We start from the raw sequence: 18,797 nt of genomic DNA on the forward strand, positions 1-18,797 counted from the left end.
CATGCTTAGATAAAATGAATGAGAAACAAAACGTGCCACGGTGGTTGCTCTAAGGAGGTAGAGACCAGTGGACATGAGCGGCTGTACGGCGGCTGACCTGTCGTACTATGTGTTCCCAGGAGATGTGACCATTGTGATTGAATTGTGTTACTTGTCAGTCTGAGCTAACGTTCAACCCCAAAATCAAAAGGTGGGCAAGTCACGTTTGTCTTTTTAAATAAATACAAATATTTTTTGTGGATATTACTGTGGCTGTAAATATAGCAAGCATACATGTAAAGCAAGCATCACATGCATAATTATTAAGTTCAACATTTTATTTCATAATGACCTGACAGTTTCCCTAAATGTACTTGTTTAGCAAAATGAAATGATAACTCTGGCTAGGTACATTCAATGTATAAAATGTTTGATATGGTATTCCATATTCAGATGAGTTAATTAGTTGGTTAGTTGTTGTGTCATAAACATACACGTTCCCAGTCCACATGGATGTATCACCAACACACCATCAAGGCCCACTGCTGATCAAGGGCCTGATGACATACAAATAACACAGAGGTTCATACGCATCCTGACCACGACTAACCCAAATGTCCAATACAAACATTTAGTGGCATCTGGGTGTAAACAGTAAAAAGTGAGTAAATGTAGTATTTAAACTAACAATGAGAATACAAAGCATACAGTAAACCTTAAATGATACAAATGAATGAGACAATAGTTTGATTAAAAGAATAAACATTTATATAGATGCCTGTATGTATGCCTGCTTATATTTTGAGTCTCTTTTAAAAGCATATTCATTATTTCAAACTCAGCGTAAATGAACGTCATGAACACATGAATATAACACATTTACATGAACACATGAATAGAACACATTTACATGACTTTTACTAAACTTTGGGGATTTTATTTTTTTCAAACTTTTCCAGTCCTTAAATAACCATTTTAAATTCATGACTGTTCAGGTTTTCCATGACGTAAGAACCCTGCTATATTATGAATAATTATGAAATATAATCAACCATCTTCCCTGTAAAAGCGTATGAGGGAGGTGGGCGTGTCGTGACGTCAGCAGCTTCCTGTGACAGCTCCACGCGCCATGATGCTGCTGAGGCGCGCGTGGCAACGGGGCTCCGTGAGTGCCGCGCGGCTCCGACGGCGGGACTCGACCTGTAGTCTGACGGGAACAACGCGGGACTGGACCTGCAGTCTGACGGGCCCTTCAGCGCGGGACTACCGGGACTACAGCACCATGACGGCCCGGCAGACACCCGGCATGGAGTACCAGGTACCGTCACCCGTGCGCCGGCTGCTAGCGGCTAGCCACCGGCTAGCTGACCCTATAGACATAGACACATGGCGGACACTGTAGGACACTACTGGAGGGACTGGACCCGGACCGGTCCCGTGTGGACTGAGCCCACGTCCACACCTCAGTGAGGGGACACGTGGTCTGGACCAGTGGTTTACTCCCCAGCACCAGGCTGTGCTCTAAACGTGACTCTCTGCTCTCCTGCAGGACGCCGTCTGCACGCTGAACACTCTGCAGACCAACGCCGGAGCTCTGGAGCAGGTACGCCGGGAGCGGAGCCTGCCTCAGCTGCAGCTGCAGGCCATGAGGGGCTTCCTGCAGCGAGCCGGCCTCTCGGTGAGTCCCACCTCCACCCTGCTAACGGTTATAAAGAGTGTTGCCTCCACCCTGCTAACGGCTATGAAGAGTGTTACCTCCACCCTGCTAAGTAACAGTTATAAAGAGTGTTACCTCCACCCTGCTAAGTAACAGTTATAAAGAGTGTTACCTCCACCCTGCTAAGTAACAGTTATAAAGAGTGTTACCTCCACCCTGCTAAGTAACAGTTATAAAGAGTGTTACCTCCACCCTGCTAACGGTTATAAAGAGTGTTACCTCCACCCTGCTAACGGTTATAAAGAGTGTTACCTCCACCCTGCTAACAGTTATAAAGAGTGTTGCCTCCACCCTGCTAACGGTTATAAAGAGTGTTGCCTCCACCCTGCTAACGGTTATAAAGAGTGTTGCCTCCACCCTGCTAACGGTTATAAAGAGTGTTGCCTCCACCCTGCTAACGGTTATAAAGAGTGTTACCTCCACCCTGCTAACGGTTATAAAGAGTGTTACCTCCACCCTGCTAAGTAACAGTTATAAAGAGTGTTACCTCCACCCTGCTAAGTAACGGTTATAAAGAGTGTTACCTCCACCCTGCTAAGTAACAGTTATAAAGAGTTACCTCCACCGTGCTAACGGTTATAAAGAGTGTTACCTCCACCCTGCTAAGTAACAGTTATAAAGAGTGTTGCCTCCACCCTGCTAGCGGTTATAAAGAGTGTTACCTCCACCCTGCTAAGTAACAGTTATAAAGAGTGTTGCCTCCACCCTGCTAACGGTTATAAAGAGTGTTACCTCCACCCTGCTAAGTAACAGTTATAAAGAGTGTTGCCTCCACCCTGCTAGCGGTTATAAAGAGTGTTACCTCCACCCTGCTAAGTAACAGTTATAAAGAGTGTTACCTCCACCCTGCTAACAGTTATAAAGAGTGTTACCTCCACCCTGCTAACGGTTATAAAGAGTGTTGCCTCCACCCTGCTAACGGTTATAAAGAGTGTTGCCTCCACCCTGCTAACGGTTATAAAGAGTGTTACCTCCACCCTGCTAACGGTTATAAAGAGTGTTACCTCCACCCTGCTAAGTAACAGTTATAAAGAGTTACCTCCACCCTGCTAACGGTTATAAAGAGTGTTACCTCCACCCTGCTAACGGTTATAAAGAGTGTTACCTCCACCCTGCTAACAGTTATAAAGAGTGTTACCTCCACCCTGCTAAGTAACAGTTATAAAGAGTTACCTCCACCCTGCTAAGTAACGGTTATAAAGAGTGTTACCTCCACCCTGCTAAGTAACGGTTATAAAGAGTGTTACCTCCACCCTGCTAAGTAACAGTTATAAAGAGTGTTACCTCCACCCTGCTAACGGTTATAAAGAGTGTTACCTCCACCCTGCTAAGTAACAGTTATAAAGAGTGTTACCTCCACCCTGCTAACGGTTATAAAGAGTGTTGCCTCCACCCTGCTAACGGTTATAAAGAGTGTTACCTCCACCCTGCTAACGGTTATAAAGAGTGTTACCTCCACCCTGCTAAGTAACAGTTATAAAGAGTGTTACCTCCACCCTGCTAAGTAACGGTTATAAAGAGTGTTACCTCCACCCTGCTAAGTAACAGTTATAAAGAGTTACCTCCACCGTGCTAACGGTTATAAAGAGTGTTACCTCCACCCTGCTAAGTAACAGTTATAAAGAGTGTTGCCTCCACCCTGCTAGCGGTTATAAAGAGTGTTACCTCCACCCTGCTAAGTAACAGTTATAAAGAGTGTTGCCTCCACCCTGCTAACGGTTATAAAGAGTGTTACCTCCACCCTGCTAAGTAACAGTTATAAAGAGTGTTGCCTCCACCCTGCTAGCGGTTATAAAGAGTGTTACCTCCACCCTGCTAAGTAACAGTTATAAAGAGTGTTACCTCCACCCTGCTAACAGTTATAAAGAGTGTTACCTCCACCCTGCTAACGGTTATAAAGAGTGTTGCCTCCACCCTGCTAACGGTTATAAAGAGTGTTGCCTCCACCCTGCTAACGGTTATAAAGAGTGTTACCTCCACCCTGCTAACGGTTATAAAGAGTGTTACCTCCACCCTGCTAAGTAACAGTTATAAAGAGTTACCTCCACCCTGCTAACGGTTATAAAGAGTGTTACCTCCACCCTGCTAACGGTTATAAAGAGTGTTACCTCCACCCTGCTAACAGTTATAAAGAGTGTTACCTCCACCCTGCTAAGTAACAGTTATAAAGAGTTACCTCCACCCTGCTAAGTAACGGTTATAAAGAGTGTTACCTCCACCCTGCTAAGTAACGGTTATAAAGAGTGTTACCTCCACCCTGCTAAGTAACAGTTATAAAGAGTTACCTCCACCGTGCTAACGGTTATAAAGAGTGTTACCTCCACCGTGCTAACGGTTATAAAGAGTGTTACCTCCACCGTGCTAACGGTTATAAAGAGTGTTACCTCCACCCTGCTAACGGTTAGAAAGAGTGTTACCTCCACCCTGCTAACGGTTAGAAAGAGTGTTACCTCCACCCTGCTAACGGTTAGAAAGAGTGTTGCCTCAACCCTGCTAAGTAACAGTTATAAAGAGTGTTACCTCCACCCTGCTAACGGCTATAAAGAGTGTTACCTCCACCCTGCTAACGGTTAGAAAGAGTGTTACCTCCACCCTGCTAACGGTTAGAAAGAGTGTTGCCTCCACCCTGCTAACGGTTAGAAAGAGTGTTGCCTCCACCCTGCTAACGGTTAGAAAGAGTGTTGCCTCAACCCTGCTAAGTAACAGTTATAAAGAGTGTTACCTCCACCCTGCTAACGGCTATAAAGAGTGTTACCTCCACCCTGCTAAGTAACAGTTATAAAGAGTGTTGCCTCCACCCTGCTAAGTAACAGTTATAAAGAGTGTTGCCTCCACCCTGCTAACAGTTATAAAGAGTGTTACCTCCACCGTGCTAACGGCTATAAACAGTGTTGCCTCCCTGCTGTTGCCGTTGTCTGCTGATAGTATTTATTTCCTTCTGTCAGCATGTTGTTGTCTGTTTAAAGGTGGAGGAACTCGACCATCTCAACATCATTCACGTGACGGGAACAAAGGGCAAGGTGAGCTGTTGGTTTCCTGTGGAGCTTTTTAGAGCACTGTTTGATCCAAGACTATTCCTAAATTCACATTCAATTCACACATGCAATCCTTGACGGGTCATGTGACCTGTTGTGACCAGTGTTCTCTAAGTGTGTATTTATCTTTCAGGGGTCAACGTGTGCGTTCACCGAGCAGATTCTGAGAAGTTATGGCTTTCGCACCGGATTTTACAGGTAAAATTACAGCGTATCAACACACTCATTGGAGGGGGGAGGTGGTCAGTACATGGGCTCATGCTTTCAGTTTAGAAACCGTATAGAGGGACATAACCAGTTCAACGACCCATAGCTTAAGGTGTAGCGTACGCTCTGCAGACCTTCAGGTAAGGAAGTGATGTGAGGCTTCAAGTTGTCCTCACAGATACATGGATGCTGCTCAAGAGGTGATGCTAGATACAGGTACTCTTGAACAATTTACAGTAGATGTCTTGCAACAGAGATGGGCTTCTGTCCGTCATTATTCATAGTAAAGGCCGTACAGGTGTTGTTCACTTGTCCTGGCTCATCAGACTGCTGCCAGGGTGAAGGGTGAGCTATACAATGATGCCGTCAATATGTGGTTGAAGTATAGACTCTCAGCTTTAATTCGATGGATATTACTAAAATATAGTATTAACCGTTTAGGAATTACAGCCATTTGTACACATTTTCAGAGGACAAACTAACATAGTAGTGACTATAGTGATCATTTTTAATATTTTGAGGGAAATCCTTTGCAGTCAATGATTTCCTGAAGTCTTAAACCCGTAGTCCTCACCAGCGCTGAGTCTCCTCCCTTGAAGCTCTGCAGCCTTTCTGCAGCCTCCTTCAGTGATGCTGGTTTGTGTTTCTGCTTCACTTTTATCAGAAGGAAATGAAAAGCTCACTTGGGTTGAGATCAGGTGACGTTGGCCATTGAAGATATTCCATTATTTTTTCCTTGAAGCTCTTGGGCTGTTCTCAGTGTGTTTGGGTCATTATCCATCTGCACTGAGAAGCACCGTCCAATCAGTTTTGCAGCATTTGGCGGAATCTTAGAGAGTATCGCCCTAAACACCTCAAAACTATCCTGCTGATTCTGCCAGCTGTGACATCACCAATGAACACCATGTTCACCAGTTCATTGATCCATACACAGCACTGCTCCATGTTCACCAGTTCATTGATCCATGCACAGCACTGCTCCACCATGTTCACCAGCACATTGATCCATGCACAGCACTGCTCCATGTTCACCAGTTCATTGATCCATGCACAGCACTGCTCCACCATGTTCACCAGCTCATTGATCCATGCACAGCACTGCTCCATGTTCACCAGTTCATTGATCCATGCACAGCACTGCTCCACCATGTTCACCAGCTCATTGATCCATGCACAGCACTGCTCCACCATGTTCACCAGCTCATTGATCCATGCACAGCACTGCTCCACCATGTTCACCAGCTCATTGATCCATGCACAGCACTGCTCCATGTTCACCAGAGGATGTGGTTTCTTCTAAACAGGAGTTCCTTTCCTTCTCTACACTTTCCTCTTCCATCATTCTGGAACAAGTTCATCTTCCAAAGAACCTTCATCTAAAAGATTGACTGTGGAGGTTGACTTGTTTTTATGCTATTCATGTCATTAGTGACTCATTTGAATAGCATTTCATCATTTATTTAAAGTGCCACATGTGGCCACATACATCATTGATATTCGTCTGTGAATTTGTTTTATTACACTTGCAGCTCTATGTAACAATCGGGAAACATTCATATTGATGCAGCTTGCCATGGTGTTGCTGTACTTCTCATTCAGTCAGTGACTAAACACTCCTTTGGTTCTCCTTGCTTGGTTTCAGTTCCCCACATTTGGTTCAAGTCAGAGAGAGGATCCGAATCAACGGACAGCCCATTGGAAAAGACCTCTTCACTAAGTACTTCTGGCAGGTTTATGGACGGCTGGATGAAACTAAAGTAGGTGGAGATTATAGTTTGAAAACATTCCCTTCAGTTTGACATGTCTGTTTAACTGAAAATGACCAACTGGAAAGAAACCTGACTCCCAGACTAGGCATGGCTATTCATGTCAGTTTAATCTGTGTCACAGCCTGTAATGAAGTCAACAGTAAATGAGAGCCCTCATGTCAGGATGAGCATGACCAGCATGGGACACATTAACACAAGTCATGTGCAGTTTGAGTCTTTTAGACAAATTGGGTAATTCTTTTAAATATAGAAGTAATCCCACTTAGAGACTAGAAATATATTTCCGGCAGAAAATGTGTGTGATTGCCAAGCATTGCTGGAAACACAGAAACCATGAACCGCAACTGCATTGAACTGCAGAGATGAAAGCTTTGATTCTGTTATTCTGGAAGTTGAGTGGAGTATTATGTTTAAGGAGGTCCTGCAGGTCGGACTGGGTGTGTCCTTTTACAATTCAACATCTGATCTGACATGGTAGCCAACGCCAAGACTACTGGAGGGATCCTGGGAGTTCGCCCAACCAGTCTACATTCAGTTTATTTTATACTTGCATGTGCTTTGTGGACTTGGAGAAGGTTTTCTATCGGGTCGCTCTGGCGGTTTTGTGGGAGTAAGGGGTGCCGGACCCGTTGGACCGTCCGGTCTCTGTACTGCAGTAGGAGTTGTGTTCGTATCCCCGTAATAAATCAGACACGTTCCCGGTGGGTGTTGGCCTCCATTTAGGCTGCCAGGTCCTGTCCCTGACTTCATGGACAGGATCTCTAGGCGCAGCTGGGGGTTGGAGAACGTCAGGTTCTGGGTCTCTGGATCGCCTCTCTGCTATTTGCAGACGATGTGGTCCTGTTGGCCTCCTCGGACCGTGACCTTAGAGCGTCGCTGTGTCTACTGGTGGGCAGTCGGCCCATCAATGGGAGAATGGTGACCAGTATTGTTGAACGCTGAGCGGTCAGAAGAAAGAAAAGCTGTAAAACCAGAAAGATGAGTGGAAAGATCATTTCTCTCTGCAGAGCTGAGGGAAATTATCACCTTTCACATTAATTCAATTCAGTTTATTTTGTATAGCCCAACATCACAAATACAAGTTTGCCTCGGAGGGCTTTACAATCTGTAACATAACATCCTGTCCCGGGACCTCACATCGGATCAGGAAAAACTCCCCCAATAAAGATAGTAAAAACCCTTTCACAGGGAAAAAAGGGGAAGAAACCTGAGGGAGAGCAACAGAGGAGGATCCCTCTCCCCGGATGGACAGAAGCAATAGATGTCATGTGACCAGAATGAATAACGTAACAGTTACAGCACATTACATGAATGTGACAGAAATTATTCATATGAGTAGTAGGCATGATCCAGATAGCCATGATCCATGAAGCAGAAGGAGGTAGAGAGGAGGGGCATCAGCAGGGCCATGGCAGGAGGCAGGAACGGTTCCAGGCAGCCACGAATCCATGGAAAAAGAAAGTAGAGTTAGTAATGTGCATTGAAGAGACAATCATTTATCCAGAAGGAGAGAAAGAAGAAGAGGAGGAGAGGAGGAGCGAAAGAGAAGGAGAGGAGGAGCTCAGTGTATCCTAAGATGTCCCCCAGCAGTCTAGGCCTATAGCAGCATATCTAGGGGCTGGACCAGGGCAAACCTGAGCCAGCCCTAACTATAAGCGCCATCAAAGAGGAAAGTCTTAAGTCTACTCTTAAATGAGGTGACTGTCTGCCCCCCGGACTGAAAGTGGAAGCTGATTCCACAGAAGAGGAGCCCGATAACTGAAAGCTCTAGCCCCCAACCTACTTTTTAACACTCTGGGAACCACAAGTAACCCTGCATTTAGTGAGCGTAATGCTCTCGTGGGGTAATATGGCACTGTAAGGTCCTTAAGATATGATGGTGCATCACCAGTTAAGGCTTTGTAGGTAAGGAGAAGGATTTTAAATATGATTCTCGATCTTACAGGAAGCCAGTGGAGAGTGGCTAGTACATGAGTAATGTGATCTCTCTTCCTCGTTAGTACACGAGCTGCAGCATTCTGGATCAACTGGAGAGACACAAGGGATTTACCGGAGCAGCCTGATAATACGGAGTTACAGTAATCCAGTCTTGAAGTAACAAATGTGTGGATCAATGTTTCTGCATCGCTTTGAGACAGGATGTGCCGGATTATTTAAATGTTCTGTAGGTGAAAAAAGGCGGTCCTTGAGATCTGTTTCACGTGAGAGCCAAAGGACAGGTCCTGGTCAAAAATAACTCAGAGATTCCTTACGGTGGTGGTGGATGCCAGAGCGATGCCATCCAGAGAAACCATATCATCAGATACTTGACACAGTAATCAAGTCATTTGACCTGTTTACATCATTCTATTGATTCTGACACAGTGGTGCTATCAAACAGTCACTGGCACAGATGAATGGCTGAATGTAAAGTGATTATTGATTCCCCCAAAACTCATATTCCATGAGGATTCTTTGTAGCGCTGATATTATGATCTACAAAACGCCATGTAAGCTCTTGCATTAGCTGGTCTATTTGATTGCTTATTCACTTTGTGAGCAACCTCAGTCATGTTCTTCCCCTCTCTTGACCTTCAGGACGCCCATGGAGGGACGATGCCGGCGTACTTCCGTTTCCTCACCATCTTGGCCTTCCATGTGTTCCTTCAGGAGAAGGTATGCTAGCAGGCCTCTGCTGTCTTCTTAGCACTCAGCTCATGGGAATTGAACTTAACACTCATCATTTGTCACTGAAGGTAAACGCGTGTGAACCTGATAAGTTTCTACTAAGTTGTCTTTAGAGATCTCAATGGTCCACAATGAACTGTCTGGCCTGTAGACTGATGTCATGTGCATCATTGTGTTTGATGGACAGACTAATCGACTGACTTCAAGTCTTCTAGTAGGGCAAAAGGTTTTTACTTAAATTCTTAAACTTCCTTGGAATCTAAAGAACTCTGTCTGTTGTCCAGGTGGATTTGGCTGTAATTGAAGTTGGGATTGGTGGTGCATATGACTGCACCAACATTATAAGGTAAGACTCAATATTTACAAAGCAATGGTTATTTACCTGCTCTTTCAGGCTGGAAGTGCATTTCATTTAGCTGACTCTTTTATCCAAAGAGACTTACAATAAGTGCATTCAACCATGAGACAAACCCAGAAAGTTCAGTTCAAGCCAAACTACCAAAGTGCTTTAGGGAAGCGCTACCAAAGTGCTTTAGGTAAGCGCTACCAAAGTGCTTTAGGTAAGCGCTACCAAAGTGCTTTTCTATTGAATTTTCTTTCCTTGAGGTGGAGTCTGAAAGAAGTGATTTTAGTTCACGGTGGAAGATGTAGAGACTTTCTGATGTCAATGGGGAGTTCATTCCACCATTGAGGAGCCAGGACACAAACAGTCTGACTTTGAGTGTTTAGCTCGCAGTGGCGGAGCTACAAGCCGATTGGCTGAAGCAGTGGCGGAGCTACAAGCCGATTGGCTGAAGCAGTGGCGGAGCTACAAGCCGATTGGCTGAAGCAGTGGCGGAGCTACAAGCCGATTGGCTGAAGCAGTGGCGGAGCTACAAGCCGATTGGCTGAAGCAGTGGCGGAGCTACAAGCCGATTGGCTGAAGCAGTGGCGGAGCTACAAGCCGATTGGCTGAAGCAGTGGCGGAGCTACAAGCCAGACTTCAGATTAGACACTCCTGAACAAAGATGGTCTGTCTGTAAAAGAGCAACGACGTGTTACTTATTAGAGAATTTAGCTGTGCATGACTGAAATGTCTCTTTACTTCACACAAGCTGTAATATCTATATCGGTCTGGACCAAATAAAGGCTGCTGTAGTATCACAATAACAGGTGCTTGATGAACAGCTTCTATCTTAGAGCGCTGAGAACACTTGCAGGTGTGTGTGTGTGTGTGTGTGACTGTCAATGTTAAGCATTAGTAAATAAGTGTCTCTGGTGAGAACCCAGGTTGTATCAGGTTGTATCAGGTTACCCAGTGAGTGCTGCTCCCTCTAACAGACCATATCGTGTTGTACTATTGGGCCAAAGTCTGAAGCCCCACTGATTATGCAACTGAGTGCATTGCTATGTTTTTACTAATAACTAACTACTAGTTCTGTAAAATATTTACTGAATGTCATGGTGCTTTAGCACTGAGTGTTGCTCATCGTTGGCCATTGTAAGCCTCGTATCTTATTAAATTTAAACATGAAGACAATATGGAAGGTACTTTTAACTGAACAAACAAAATGTCTCGCTGTTCATGTTAGGAATGTCTCCCTGCATTTCAAAATGGCTCCTTCCTGGTTTCTTGTTTTCTTTGCATATTTGTCACAATTGAATGATTCAGATCATCAAATAAAGCAAATGCCAAGATAATAATTCAGCTGGTTCACAACTGCAGAGTGACAACCGGTCATGGTGCTGCTCTTCCTGTAAAGGAGGAGGTGGTTTTCCAGCATAAACGGCTTGTTTCAGGTCACATCACAGCTTCTCTGGACTTTGACTCGGCCACGCCAAAACCTTAATCTAGCTTAATCAGAACCCGAGGTCACGACCTGAAGCGTTCTCCTTCAGGGTTCTCTGGTGGAGCGCAGAATTCATGGTTCCATCAATTATGGCAAGTCGTTTTGGCGCTGCAAAGCGACGTCACACCTCCACCATGTCTGACTTGGTATGACGTTGTTTTTATGAAACGCTGTGGTCGTTTCACACCAGATGTAACTTCTTTTCTTGTGACCTGTGGCTTTTTGAGATCTTTTAGCTTCAGACGGTTCTATTTACGGCTTTTTGAGATCTTTCAGCTTCAGACGGTTCTATTTAAGACTTTTTGAGATCTTTCAGCTTCAGACGGTTCTATTTAAGACTTTTTGAGATCTTTTAGCTTCAGACGGTTCTATTTAAGACTTTTTGAGATCTTTCAGCTTCAGACGGTTCTATTTAAGACTTTATGGGATCTTTCAGCTTCAGACGGTTCTATTTAAGACTTTTTGAGATCTTTCAGCTTCAGACGGTTCTATTTAAGACTTTTTGAGATCTTTCAGCTTCAGACGGTTCTATTTAAGGCTTTATGGGATCTTTCAGCTTCAGACGGTTCTATTTAAGACTTTTTGAGATCTTTCAGCTTCAGACGGTTCTATTTAAGACTTTTTGAGATCTTTCAGCTTCAGACGGTTCTATTTAAGACTTTTTGAGCTCTTTTAGCCTGCTTCAGAAAGTGGATTCTTATCTGATGGTTTAAAACCCAATAATATGGTGCCTTGGTATTGTGCTCGTAAGGCGGGGCCTCTCGTGATTCATTGCCACCTGAAGTTGTGTATTTACTGTCACCATGAAGTTGTTTGCCACGTTCTTTGGTTGTGTCCACAGGAGGCCGTGGGTGTGTGGCGTCTCCTCTCTGGGTATAGACCACACTCAGATTCTTGGAGACACCATTGAGAAGATCGCCTGGCAGAAAGGAGGCATCTTCAAGGTGTGTTGACTGCATCAGTAATGTGTGCTGGCACTACATGTTGAATGAGTACGACTGCTTCCTCTTGCAGGCTTCATTAGCAGAGGGAGTTTGCTACGTTGTCATGTAGTTGTTTTTGTTGATTTTATTCCAACCCAAACTGAGTAAACTCCATCCACTGATGAATTTTATTTGAAAGTGCTGAAAATGCTTGTAAGTATTTTTAGGTCAAGGATAAACCTAAACGGTGCGTTACGTTTTTAATGCTTAAATTCTGCCTTGATGAGGAGACGTTAAGAATACAAGGACTCATTGTTGTGCTTGTCGGCTGCTCTGTGTCCATTGGCTGTTCCTCATGTGGGTGTGTTTCCAGCCTGGGGTTCCTGCCTTCACGGTCAAGCAGCCAGAGGATGCCATGGCTGTGCTGGGGAGCCGGGCCACAGAGACGAGGGTAAGTTACCAGTAATGGTACAGCGTTTTTCTAGTCAACACAGACTGGACTTTTCTCACAGAGTAAGAACAACTGAACTGGAAAACATCAAAAGCACTTATTGCTTTTGTTTAAAGTTAATAAATTGCTGGTCTTTAACATACATATTTAATGTAAGGTTTAAAAAAATCTTAAAAAAATGACATTACATTTTTTACTTATTTTCATAGCCTTATTGTAACATGTATTCTTACCAGTAGCAGCTCAAAACAATATAATTTACAGTTTTTTTAATAAATGAATAACATTCATATTGAGTTAATTGAATTAAGTTCAGAATTGGTTCGGCCCTCCACAACGGTCCAAATTTCTCATGTGGCCCCTTGGAAAATGAATTGCCCACCCCTGGTGTAACGCTGTTGTTTTGTGGCAGTGTCCTCTGTGGGTGTGTCCAGAGCTGGAGGACTACCAGGCAGACTGTGGGCCCCTGCGTCTGGGCCTAGCCGGGCAGCACCAGCGGTCCAACGCCTCCCTGGCCCTCCAGCTGAGTCGCTCCTGGCTGCAGAGAAGATGTCTACCAGGTGGGATGTGATCTGTATGACGAGGGTTAGCAGCACCTCGTGCGTCTTCTTCTGTAAATGACCTAATGCGGCGCTAACGCTACGTCTGACTGTATTCCATGTGGATCAGTCTTCACATCTCCTGTCTGCTCAACAGGTGAGAGCCTCCCCTCAGGTGAGGAGGACCCGGCGGTCCAGCAGGCGGCTCCCTTCAAGCCCAGCCCCATCATGAAGAAGGGTGAGGGCATCAGAGCGCAAAGGGTCAGGGGGTTCAGGTCTGAGAGCCGTCACAGCTCACATTGGGACATTCTTCTGCAGCATTAGCAGCTGTGAAAGTAATAATCATTTAATAGTGTAGTAATGTAATAATAAGCTACTATTGGTTGGCTTGAACAACATCCACATGGTTTACAAGCTTTGATGTCATTAGATATTGATTGATTGGGTTATTTCAGTTAAAATAACAACATTGCTTGCAAACTAAAGAGATTTGTTGTATATTGTTTAAGGAACAACCCTAGTGCCTTTTTTTTTTTTTTTTTTTTTTTAAATGTTTACATTGAGAAATGAGCCTAAAGCAGTTACTACCTCTGCAAGTCATATTTACAGAATGTAAACATGACGTGGTCTTGGTTTCAAACGTGTGATAGTAGTACATGTTTGCTCAGGTCTGGCAGACACAGAGTGGCCTGGAAGGAATCAGACTCTGAAACACGGAGCAGTCACCTACTTCCTGGACGGAGCTCACACCATGCGCAGCATGACCGCCTGTGTGCACTGGTTCAGAGAGACGGCCACCCAGCAGGAGAGGAGGGCCAGGTGAGTGCTGTACGTGCAGCTACCTCACCGGAGCTGCTCTAACATGCATCACACATGCATCACTCTGTCACCACCTGCAGACATGAAGCACTCCAGCCTCCTGGTTAGGGTTAACACATCATTACGTGTAGCTGTAGCTCAGCTCGCTCGTCCTAATGTTGCTTCTTGGTGGAAAAGGGGAAATCAGACCGCTTAATGGTTTCTGATGCTACAGAAGCAGACTTTGCTTAACAGGACTGATTTAAAGCATGTTTTGTTTAGTGGACCTGTGGCCAGAGTGTTGCTGTTCAACGCCACCGGGGAGAGAGACTCTCCAGCTATGCTGAAACTACTAGTGGTGAGTACAAGTCTAACCTGAAGAGTATGTTCACAGCATTGACGGTGTCTCCTCATCCATAACTATCATCCATTTAAAGACCGTGTAGTGAAGCCTCTGTGCTGCTCCTCTCTGTAACACATGCATCCCAATGCACTGCTCTCTATGGGAGCTATAGCAGATAGCACTCATTCAGTTCAGTTGATTTTTCTGTTGCCTCAGAGGGCACTAGAATGCTTTGAATGGGCAGTCGGATGCTGGTCTCCATGACTCGTGTCTACATGAGGCTCCTCGGGGCTGTAGGCTGTACTGCACCGTCATCAGCTGTCCACCAGGAGGCAGAGCAGCCATGAGCGGAAGTAGTAGAAGTAGCTGGTTCTCCTGGAGAAAGTATTGCCTGTGGAAATAACGTAGTTCCTCTGATGCCACTGTTCATCATTTAACTGACCTTAATGCAGACGTATTGAGTTTAATGATGTAAACATGGGCTGGGTTATTGTAAAGTAGGGTTAGGCTTCTTGTGCCGTTTGACTGTCGTAGTCTGACGTCTTTCCTCTCCGGTGCTCCACACTAAACAACTGGTCACGGCTCTGAAGCCCAGTGGAGGAGATGAGAGCAGCTCATTAACGGAAGCTTGACCTCCCCATGGAGGAGACGTTCCCCATCAGGGAGTCACTGATGGGTCATATGGACGCTCCCAAACCAAAGGCTCCATTTTTCTATCGGGTGATTCGGACCAACACTTATATTAAAAGTTATAATAATTCTGAGCTCAAACTTGACCACATAGTTTAGTAATGAGCGTTTGCACTGGATTGTTTCAAGCGGAAAACACGAGACTGATGACTTCACACATGACTTCTGACCCAGCCGACTGTATTATTGTAATGAGGACAGAACCCAATAGGCTATTACTAGTTATATTAAGTGTGTCAACCAGCTGCCACTCGTTCTGCTGCTGCATTAGTAAAGATCATCACAATGCAAATATGAACCTTTTTTATTTTACTAACATGTTGATTCTGGTTCCTTTAACGTTGATAAAAATAATTATTACTGCTATTTGTGTTGTTTTTATTCAAGAGAATGGTTTGATATTTAAGATGTAACCTGACACCGCTACATACAGTCAGTACACACGTTTATGTTGTTGACTTTCTCTTTTCTTTCAGCCGTGTCACTTTGATTTTGCTGTGTTCTGCCCAAACATCACTGAAGCCGTCGCTTCCTGCAATGCAGGTGAGGTCATGGAGCCGTTGTTTCTGCCTGTTGACGCATTGGAGTGCTTCACTGGTATCAGTGGTGTTGAGGCCCATTCCCTCTTCTGGACAGCCAGTGGCTCATTTAAAGGAATAGTTGAGCATTTAGAGCAATATGCTGTTTGCTTTATTTCCTGAGACTGAGAGGAGCAGAGTGCTTACAGAGCAGTCAGGGTCAGTGGACGAGTTCGTCCCCCCTGGTTGAGGTTTCTTGATGAAGCGCTCTGGCAGCACAGGTTTTGGTGAATGGAACGAACCCTGAACCTCAGTTTGACGACATCACTTCATTAAGCAGTCACTGCACACACTGCTGAAATAAAACGAACTGATTGTCTTTTTAAAATGAGAATAAAGAAAGCCAAGAAGCACATTTTCCAGAATGTTGAACTATTGCTATAGATCTAGAGAGATTTTAAAATGGTGCCATCTGTAACACTTGATCTCATCCTGTTCCCGTCCTCCTCAGACCAGCAGAACTTCAACGTCTCGGTGGAGAACATGTTGACTCGCTGCCTGAACAACGAGAGAAGCTGGCATCTCCACAACAAAGGTCCTGCGCTGCTCATTGAGGACCGGCGGGCCCCTGAGAGGAGGGCCGACACGCTGGTCTTTCCCTGCATCCTCAGCGCCCTCCAGTGGATCACCCAGGGCCGGGATCCGGTGCTGGCCGACCCGGCCAAGAGAGACTCTCCAGTTAAACCCAGCATCACGACCCAAGCCGCTCCGCTCTGCGACGCGGCCGAGATCCACGTCCTCATCACCGGGAGCCTCCACCTCGTGGGAGGCGTCCTCAAGCACCTGGACCCGGCGTCCTCCAAGTAACCCACCATCAGACTGTCTAGACGCCGCCACTGCCTACACGAAGAGAAAAGGGACGGCCTGTGTCGGTCTAGAAAAGGGTTTTGAGGTCCTCTCTTGGACGGGGACTTCAGGTGTTTGAGGTCCTCTTGGACAGGGCCTGAGAGGGATTAGCTCCCCCAGGTGTCGACGCTAGGAGCCCCAAGCAGCTCCAGTCCTCCTGAAAGCTTCACCAGAGCCTTACAGCTCGCACTTTCTAGTCTTACTTGAAGCCAAACAAGTTTACGTGAAGTGAAGGTACTTCCTTTACAGCCCAGTGTGCTCGGTTATTACAACTTTCATTTAATTGCACCAAAAAAGAGCTTCATGGAGTTGAGTTTTTAGTTTTTACAATCTGTTTGGAACTCTTGACTATTCCCTTTAACTTGTTTTTTTACAAATGAAAGTCATGTTCATGTGACATGGTTTCTGTTGTGCGTTCATACACTACACACCTTGTTGTTGACGTGTACATGGTCAGTTTGTTGACGTGTACATGGTCAGTTTGTTGACGTGTACATGGTCAGTTTGTTGACGTGTACATGGTCAGTTTGTTGACGTGTACATGGTCAGGGTCGGCACAAGATGGATGCGTGTCACTATGGTCTGGTTACACTGGACTGGTCGTCATATTTAAATGACCCCTCGTTGGCATTCTCACTGTCCTACATACATTATTATGTCTCATTTTGAAATATTGAAACTGTATAAAATACGAGGTCTAATATATTTGGGTTAATTAATGTTGCCATGGTGATTCATCAGTGATGCTCAGAGGCTTGACAGGAAGTTCATTCATTCATCCTGTAACCTCCACAGAGTTTCAAATCAAGACATGAAGATAATGCACTTAAATGGAACTTGTCAAATATCACATCTTAAAAATGAGTCCATTAAAAATATAGATCTGTACGTTGTGTCCCTCATTATTTCTTATTCTCTCCTTTGTGAACCGAATATGTTTTATTAGACATGATTCCTGTCTAGTCATTGTTTTTATTCTATCTACTGTAGAGAAAGTCCTGTTTACGACCATCAGAGGGACCCTGAACCCATCGTCCTGCAGAGCCACGCCAGCACCGACCACGAGGTGGCGCTGGAGATCAGTGTCTGTGTCAACAGTTATCTGGTACGCAGTGACTGAGTGAGGAGCTGCTGTGACCTCCACTAGGGGCTCTGACTGGAGGTCAAGCAGCGTCACGCCATGGAGACACTGAATATAGGTGTTCATGCTCGTAGGAGGTGGACCACGTGGTGCACGCATGAAACAAAGCCTCTGGTCCTGGGGACCAGGAATGAAGGCTCAAGCCTCTGGGGACCAGGAATGAAGGCTCAGGCCTCTGATCCTCTGGGGACCAGGAATGAAGGCTCAGGCCTCTGATCCTCTGGGGACCAGGAATGAAGGCTCAGGCCTCTGATCCTCTGGGGACCAGGAATGAAGGCTCAGGCCTCTGATCCTCTGGGGACCAGGAATGAAGGCTCAGGCCTCTGATCCTCTGGGGACCAGGAATGAAGGCTCAGGCCTCTGATCCTCTGGGGACCAGGAATGAAGGCTCAGGCCTCTGTTCCTCTGGGGACCAAGAATGAAGGCTCAGGCCTCTGATCCTCTGGGGACCAGGAATGAAGGCTCAGGCCTCTGTTCCTCTGGGGACCAAGAATGAAGGCTCAGGCCTCTGATCCTCTGGGGACCAGGAATGAAGGCTCAGGCCTCTGATCCTCTGGGGACCAGGAATGAAGGCTCAGGCCTCTGATCCTCTGGGGACCAGGAATGAAGGCTCAGGCCTCTGGGGACCAGGAATGAAGGCTCAGACCTCTGGGGACCAGGAATGAAGGCTCAGGCCTCTGATCCTCTGGGGACCAGGAATGAAGGCTCAGGCCTCTGTTCCTCTGGGGACCAGGAATGAAGCAGACACAAACAGACATGGTTGTATCAAGCTTCTCCATGAAGTCAGAACTGGATCAGGCTCTGAAACAGGAAGTCAGGATCTCCTGACATGGTGTTGTCTGTTCATGGTCCCCGCTAAAGACCAGCTGTTGCTCGTTGTAATGTGTATTTGCTTATGGGCATCATCCCTTCATAGCACGTGTCTTTGTGACCATAACCAGTGTGGGGGTAACGAGTTACAAAGTACCGGATTACAGTAACGTAATTACTATTATAGGTAACGAAGTAAAGTAAGGCATTACACTCAACATATTGGTAACTTCACTACTTTACTAGACCTCAGTAACGCGCGTTCCTGCGTTACTCAAGACATTTCTACCAGTCCGAAAAGTTTTCTCTTAGCGGCGCGCGAGTCACACGACACTTCCTGATGAACAACCTGTCACAGGTAGGTCCCAAGTCTCTAACCCGCATCCCCGCTTCCCTCAACCAAGAGAAGACGCGAGGAAATATGTTTTAATAGACATGAGACGTCCTTTCCTCTGAAGCGTCACGTGAAGACGTA

The 18,797-nt window shown here is 45.6% G+C and overlaps 1 protein-coding gene across 1 annotated transcript; it reads left to right on the forward strand.

Annotated features, from left to right (window-relative positions):
- Positions 1 to 1,108: 1,108 nt before the first annotated feature.
- Positions 1,109 to 17,251, forward strand: fpgs (folylpolyglutamate synthase; the record flags this gene model as incomplete). The annotated part of the gene is made up of 15 exons (XM_079234848.1): positions 1,109 to 1,297; positions 1,529 to 1,657; positions 4,663 to 4,716; positions 4,865 to 4,929; positions 6,581 to 6,695; positions 9,285 to 9,362; positions 9,659 to 9,720; positions 12,045 to 12,147; positions 12,500 to 12,577; positions 12,990 to 13,137; positions 13,274 to 13,354; positions 13,785 to 13,935; positions 14,197 to 14,272; positions 15,424 to 15,490; positions 15,977 to 17,251. The coding sequence occupies 15 exons, from the start codon at positions 1,109 to 1,111 to the stop codon at positions 16,330 to 16,332; spliced, it is 1,752 nt and encodes a 583-aa protein (XP_079090974.1). The 3' UTR covers positions 16,333 to 17,251.
- Between the last annotated feature and the right edge of the window lie 1,546 nt (positions 17,252 to 18,797).

The sequence above is a fragment of the Taurulus bubalis genome (assembly GCF_910589615.1).
Source record: "Taurulus bubalis genome assembly, chromosome: 19".
NCBI classification, from domain to species: domain Eukaryota; kingdom Metazoa; phylum Chordata; class Actinopteri; order Perciformes; family Cottidae; genus Taurulus; species Taurulus bubalis.